At 38.0% G+C, this 7,419-nt stretch overlaps 1 protein-coding gene across 2 annotated transcripts in view; it reads left to right on the top strand.

Moving 5' to 3' along the window:
* The window catches only part of LOC107091582 (beta-taxilin-like), a 12,003-nt gene that overhangs the window by 2,339 nt on the left and 2,245 nt on the right, over positions 1 to 7,419 (top strand). Inside the window, exons 2-9 of one of the 2 annotated variants that reach the window (XM_015385584.1) lie at positions 3,237 to 3,487; positions 3,711 to 3,802; positions 3,902 to 4,072; positions 5,358 to 5,552; positions 5,831 to 5,950; positions 6,036 to 6,110; positions 6,204 to 6,296; positions 6,416 to 6,511. In XM_015385584.1, coding sequence (XP_015241070.1) covers positions 3,253 to 3,487; positions 3,711 to 3,802; positions 3,902 to 4,072; positions 5,358 to 5,552; positions 5,831 to 5,950; positions 6,036 to 6,110; positions 6,204 to 6,296; positions 6,416 to 6,511 — 1,077 coding nt within the window. In that variant the 5' untranslated portion in view covers positions 3,237 to 3,252. Of the gene's footprint in view, positions 1 to 3,213; positions 3,488 to 3,710; positions 3,803 to 3,901; positions 4,073 to 5,357; positions 5,553 to 5,830; positions 5,951 to 6,035; positions 6,111 to 6,203; positions 6,297 to 6,415; positions 6,512 to 7,419 lie in introns of both variants that reach the window. The other variant, XM_015385585.1, reaches the window with a different exon arrangement.

The raw sequence follows: 7,419 nt of genomic DNA, 5'->3' as shown, positions 1-7,419 counted from the left end.
GGGATTCAAACCCAGGACTCCTTTTACTGTGAAGCATCAATGCTAACAGCTGCACATGTGCATCCCTGAATGAGTTTCAAGTAGGGCTGAAACAATTAATCGGATTAATTGTGTTTAATCGATTATTCAACTAATTTAATCATTGATTAACTGGAGTATAGAGACTCTAAAACATTTAGCTGACAGGGCGAAGCATCCATCCATTTTCCTTTACACTTTATCCCAGCTGGGGTCACAAGGGGTGCTGGTGTCTATCTCCAGCTGTCTATAGGTGAGAGGCGAGGTCCATCCTGGACAGGTTTCCAGTCCATCGCAGGACAACACAGAGACAACCAGAACAAACAACCATTCACACACAAACTCACACCTAAGGAGGATTTAGAGAAGCCAGTCATGCTTTTGGACTGTGGGAGGAAGCTGGAGTACCCAGAGAGAACCCAGTGTCCTCTCGCTGCAGGGCAAAAGTACTACACACTGCTCCACTGAGCAGCTCATAGAGCTGTAATTATACTAAGATTGTAAAAAATTTATAAACTTAAATTTTTGCATTTAAGATTAAAAAAAAAATGTCTGTCAATATGCTCTATCCAGAACTCCTCAAATGAAAAAGTTTTAGTTTCACCTGGTTTCATTTTGTAAAAAGTCTTCTTTAAGGAACCTTTGGCTATATTATTAATCGATTAATCTTAAAAATAATCAACGGATTAATCGATTTCCAAAATAATCGTTATTTGCAGCCCTAGTTTCTTTAGTTAATACCAGAATAAGAATAATCCTACTTTAACAATTATGTTGATTTCTACTATTTCAGTCATAACCAAAGGCTTTATATCTAAAGTTCTCAAACTTTTAATTGTTGGTATTGTGTTTAGTAACATACAGGCAAAAATGTGAAATCTAATAAAATGGTACATTCAGAAAAATAGTAATGGATAATGTGGAGCCAATAAGTCGTAAAAGTAAAAACAAAGCATAGTAGTTCATGATCATTTATATCTACTTCAAAATATTTTAAATTATATTTCAATATTAAAAAATCAGAATTTTTAATTGCCTGGTTATTTGCTCAAGATTCAATAAAAAGAGTTATTTTTTATTATAACTACTATTATTTATTTTTGCATTTAAGGACTCCCTTTAGTTATTAACAAAGTAATGACTATTCTTCCTGGGGTCCATTCTTCTTATTAAAACATCGGTGAGAACAGAAAACACAAATTGTCACAAATAGGAAAATCTTTCAATAAAACGTTAAAAAAAAAAACAACAATAAAATGCAAGAAGACCAACAGATCATCAATCCTATAAACAGCCTTACATCACATTTAACAACTAAAAGTAATGCTCAAGAAAATGAAATATTTCCTTACTAACTTGTATTTTTTTTCCCCGATCATTTTTGGAAAGAAACGTTATTAGTTATCAGTCTGATATCATTCTGAACTATTCCAATATGAAACAACTTAGTATGTAAAAGTGTTTTTTTCCCCATGTCTTAGTTCTTGCCAGAGGCATTTTAAATGTCAGATTAGAGGATCTTCACATATTAAAGCTATTTCTGCAATAAGTAGGCTGTCATTTAGAAAACAAGCTCAACCCTCTCAGGCTCAAATTAAGTTGCAGTTGCAGGAAAAAATCTGATATTTGGAGAAAATGATTATATGGGTTAGTAATATACAATTCAGACTTTTTTTGTTAGAGAGACCTTCACATGCAATGAATTCTGGGATGTTGCAGATTTGCAACAGTGGCCCAGAGTGGTAAATTAACACCGAAGACTGAATCTGATAAGAACGTTAACTTTATTTGGAAAACAAAATTTGAAAAAAAAATCTCTCTCACAAAATTAGAGACAACTTTTTCTCAATCTTTTTCTCCACCGACATCTCAAAACCTCTTGAGAAGGCCAGTTCTGTTAAACTGTTGTTCAAAATATAGGCAAACTAGTAGATAAAGCATGTAGCATTGGTACCTGTTTGGGCACACGTTGCGAATCCACAACATTGAAATTGAGATGCCTCTGATGAAAAACCCAGAGAAGATAAAATCTACTAAATGGCATGTGTCATTTCTATACACATTCGTGATTCATCTTATGTAGGATGGATTTCAAAATAATGGAAATTGGTAGTGATACATGAAATTGGTGCTTAGAAAATCTGTTTCCGTGACACTAAGGACTCAGCCATGTTGAAAGTGAGTCAGCAGTGCTATCTGGTAGCTGGAGAGAAACTGTTTGTTGCAAATGCACAACTAAGTCCTTCTGTTGTACTTCTGAGTAACAAAAGCTCTTAAAATATGGATGTGGAGTAATTAGCTAAGTAGCATTTAGCTGTTGCAAATCTGCAACATCTGCCTGGAGAGGGTTTTAATGGTTTGTATGAGATCCATATTTTGTTCAAAGACGCCAGAGAGAAACAGGCTAATCTGTCTTAGACTTTCATTCATGACAATCTTTGATCCATAGCAGCAATATTTGTCCGGATTAATTCTTACAGCACAATTCTGTAGCATCTGAGGTCTTTTTTTGCAGCACTCGACCGCACAGCAGACAGAAATCCAAGAAATTGCAGAGTCAGTGAGCAACAATATCAGAAATGGAAAACGTCCAATTGCAGTTGTAATGCTTGTCTTGACGGCATGGGGGGTTTAAAAGAAGAATTCAGTAAGCTGGTGTTTGTATAAACTCATAGTCTCATAGTCAGCCTCTTAAACAATACGACCATTTCTTTGGTCAAACTTTGAGTCCTAGACTAAGCTAGCCTCAGCTAACCTGCTTCACAAGGAGGCTTCTGACGACATTTATATCTGAGCACTAAACATTGTAAACTTCGACCATTTGTTTGGTGCAGGTGGGAACGCTGCAGCTCTAGATTCTATGAAGCATTCTTCTACTATTGGACCATTTGTTATTTCTTTACTGGCCCCAATAAACCAAATATATCACATAGAACAAAAATTTTAAATAAACGATAAGTTAATATTTCTTCATTAAGAAATATTGTGTACTAAAAACAGATTAATTTTAAAAAATAGAGAATAATAAAAGAGAATATTTGAAATAGAATATGTATATGATAGCTTGTTTAGCAGCAACCAGCCTTATCTACTTTTAACACATTTTACTCTCCACTGCTCTGTAGGAATGCGATCAGCCTATAATAGCCCCCATGCTTTAGAACATAATGCATTTATTCTTGCCCTACATTACAGAGCCGCTTTATTCCCTTGTTTAGGGACTCGTTCAGAATTATGGAGGCCTGTCAGCAGAGCGGTCCTGCCCCCCATGGACCTGGAGCATCTCCGGCCCAGGATCGCCACATTGACCTGACAGAGGACCTGGCCCAACAGCTGGAGGACATCATTAGCACTTACCAAGCTGCCCAGACTCCAGCTGAGCCAGAGGACGTAGAGGAGGTCACAGCTGCCAAAGAGCCAGATGCCCGCAAGGACCAGAAACTGGAGAAGAAAATGCTCAAAAATCTAGGTCTTTTTCTTCTTCTTTTCTGCATGTTCCATTGATTTTTTGAAGGTCCAGTGGTTCTTATTCAGCTCAGTCAGCAAAAGGGCTTAGTTGTATTGAAACTGATAGGTGTGTAAGTGCAGCCACCATTTAATAGTATTTCCTTTTATACTTTTATAGTTTGGGTATTTTATAGAGCCATATCTTTACACATTGTAGAGACTGATGGATGGTTTTCAATGCTCAGGCAAGGAGGCCATGCTGTTAATGCAAAGTCTGAACAAACTGGACACTCCAGAGAAGAAACTGGAAACTATCATTAAGAAGCACGCAGAGCTGGTGAGTAATAGGAAAATCAAAGTTCTGTAACGCAGATTGATTTCATGGAGAAAGACACACGGCTAATGTGGGTTTGTTTGTGTTTTTGTGTTTCTGCAGCTGGAGGAGCATCGAAGTGACCAGAAGCAAATGAAGACTCTGCAAAAGAAGCTGCTTCAAGTGATGAAGGAGAAGGACCAGCTGCAGAGCGAACACAGTCGGGCAGTGCTGGCTCGCAGCAAACTGGAGTCGCTCTGCAGGGAGCTACAGAGACACAACAAGACCTTAAAGGTACTTCCGTGATTTCATTGGTGGAGACATTAAAACTTAAAACTATCAAGGTGTGAAATCTTAGCTTCTCGTTGGAGGGGCTGGTGGATTCCTGCATTTGAAAACATCACAAAACTTGAGATTTGCAAGGTAATTGCTTGCTTTCCCAGTTGGGCATATTTCAATGTTATGAAACAATACAAGTCTTTTCTGAAACCTTTAAGGAGCAAAAATCTAAATTGTGTGTATTTCTAACCGTCATTTAATACTATGCAGAGTGGCTGCCTTCTTTACAGTACCTACAGCTGGAAGTCTTTTGAGGAATACTGACATTTCTACATTTATTTTCAAACATGGAGAGCTTATATTAAATTGGATTTAGGTCTGGACTTTAAGTCGACTCTGGTTTGCTTAGGTTTTATCGTATTGTTCCTTCCACATGCCTTGTGCCACACTTTGAATTTGACCTCAGATCTCTCAGGTACACAGCTCATAGTATTCATGTCGACACATTCTCTCACCTGAGCTGTAAACCTTTACAGCTCCTCCATTGTCTTCTTAGCTGATACTCTGAATAATGCCACTGCAAAAACTATTTAGAAATAAGTAGAAATTTCTTAAAATAAGTGTGTGAACCCTTAATTTGAGCAGGTTAATAAGATGATCTACCAATGGAATAAGGATTTTTACACTTAAAAATGATGATTAGATATTATGGACTTGAAATATAACAATGCAGTTTTTCCTTATTATTTCAAATGTATATTTTCTTGTTTCATTGTCAGAGTGACTCAGTTACTTAGATTAAATGTTTTTGTAGTGGTATGCTTAGCAGCTTAGATGCACAGGTTCTTTTTCAGAAGGCTTGAAAGTCGTTCACCAGTTTCCCATCACCTCATAGTTACCTTTGATTTGTCTTTCTTAAAAAGAATTTAATAAAAAAAAAAAAACTATTAAAATAAAGTGAAAGGTGAAGGTGTTTAAAACATGGAAGCGTTCAAGAGGAATAAATATTTTTTGGAGAAAACTAAACAGTAGTTTAGACAATAATTTAAATCATTGCCACATTCTTTATCACTTGCAGGACACTATTAATGGGATTTTTTTTTATTATCCAGGGAAACGGTATATTACAACTTTATTACATTATTAGGTTTGAAAAATCTGAGATAGTGTTTAAATTAATTGTTTATTAGATTATTAATTATCTCAGTTCATTTTTAGACATTTGTGCAAGACACTTTCCAATCAGAGGTAACGATGGGGCATGCAGTGTCTGGTTCTCACACTCATCCCTGACTTGCAGGAGGAGACGCTGCAGAGGTGCAGAGAAGACGACTTAAAGAGGAAAGAGATCACCACCCATTTCCAGGGGACTCTGACCGACATTCAAGCCCAGATAGAGGAGCACAGCAGCAGAAACACCAAGCTGTGTCAGGAGAACAGCGCTCTGGCAGAAAAACTCAAGTCCCTCATTACACAATACGACCAGCGAGAGGCGGTATGGAGCAAACCACACAGACACACACATTTAAAGAGCAGATACACTGAAGCATTGAACATTTTCTCTTTCTCTGCACCAGATAGATTAGAGTTTAAGTTCATCTGATGCACGGTGCTTATGAAAACCACACGCACCTGTGATCACACGTTATTTGCAATTTTCTCCCTGGTCTTATTTTTGTTAGACACAGTAGTTCAGCCAATTCTCTTTGAGCGAAAAAATGAAATTCCTGCCTGTCTGAAAGCGACTCATAAATCCCCTTAAATGTCGAACAGAACCTGGAAAAGGTTTTCAAGCACAGAGACCTGAAGGAGAAACTGCTGGAAACCAAGCTGGAGCAGGCGAACCTAATCCTGAAGGAGACCGAGGGGAAGCACAAGCTGGAGAAAGAACTTGTACGTCACATTTGTTGTACCCTCCAATATTTGGATGATAGCATTAGTCAATACCTGTTTACATGAAGCATATCGTTACCAACAGCTGCTCAAACAAGTGGCAGAGTATAAGCTGCAGCTAAGCAGCCTGAAGGAGCAAGAAACGGACATGAGGACTCAGGTAGGACACAAGGCTGTAACAGGCATCTCTGGCTTGTTTTATTTTACCTTTAGGGGACGTTTTCTTCATGTTTTCTTCCTTATTTCTACCCAGCTTGACATGTACTCCAAAAAGTTTGATGAGTTCCAAGGTACGGTGTCAAAGAGCAGCAGTGTCTACAGCGGCTTCAAACAGGACATGGACAAAGTAAGGATGGCTTTTTAAAAATGTTATATTGTGAAATTGGTGACAACGGGAACAGAAGAAGAAATATCCTTTTAGAAAAGAAGGAAGTGTTGTGCATTACCTGTTTTTTTGCTGTTCAGATGGCCAAGAAAATGAGGAAGTTGGAGAAAGAGTGCCATTCATGGAAGACTCGCTTTGACAACTGCAACAAGAGTCTGATTGACATGGTGGCAGATGTAAGCAACCATTTTCTTCTCTTATTCTAGTCCTAACAGTTCTTTGCTACAGTAGCCTGAACATTTCTCACCATTTTCTAAAATTCCAACCACATGCTTCGGTTTGTTTTATTTGGATTGTATGTGATAAACCAACAATAATTAGCTCATTATTGCGAACATGAAGCAAATGTTTTTTTTATTGATTTAATTTGTTGCAACCCTACAGCTCTTTAAATTACTTTGCCTCTAAAATCTGCTATAGAATAAACTTGCCTTACAATATAAGGCTATAAAATACTTTAAATTGTGGCGTAGACCTTGCAGCAGGTCGACCACCCTAAATGTTAAGACCAAAACACACTTCTTTTTGGAGGGGAGGAGAATATGGCACTAGTTGCTCATTCTTTTGGACAGTAGGCTGACAGGAAAGAGGGCATGAGACATGCGGCAAAGGACCACAGGCCAGACTCGAACCTGGGCCGTTTGCATCAAGGACAAAGGCCTCCATACATGGGTTGTGTGTGCTAAGTCCCAGACCAAAAACAAACTCATGTGTTTAAAGAGTTTTGATCCAGTTTTAGACATAAATCCAGAAGCTGTTCCATCAAATTTCGCTGAACTTCAGGGGAATCTGACCGATATCCAGGAAAAGTGAATCACTAGTACTTCAGTGATGTGATTACAAACGAGTTTGCGCTGCTGTGTGTTGATCTAAGCAGAGCAAGCTTGAGCTGTAAGCAAGCTTTGAGGATGCTTAGGTGAACACCTTCAGGTGGTACAGGTTAACATATGCACTGACTGCATACATAGCAAGCAAAACCGCTCAGTGATTCAAGACCTGCTCAATGTTCAGCTGGTGTTGGGTTAGCTGTAGGGCTGCAACTAACGATTATTTTAAAAATCGATGAATCGGACAAGAAATTTAT

This window comes from Cyprinodon variegatus, unplaced genomic scaffold (genome assembly GCF_000732505.1).
Source record: "Cyprinodon variegatus isolate N-32 unplaced genomic scaffold, C_variegatus-1.0 Scaffold344, whole genome shotgun sequence".
Taxonomy (NCBI): domain Eukaryota; kingdom Metazoa; phylum Chordata; class Actinopteri; order Cyprinodontiformes; family Cyprinodontidae; genus Cyprinodon; species Cyprinodon variegatus.
This window is presented reverse-complemented; position numbering and strand designations above follow the sequence as displayed.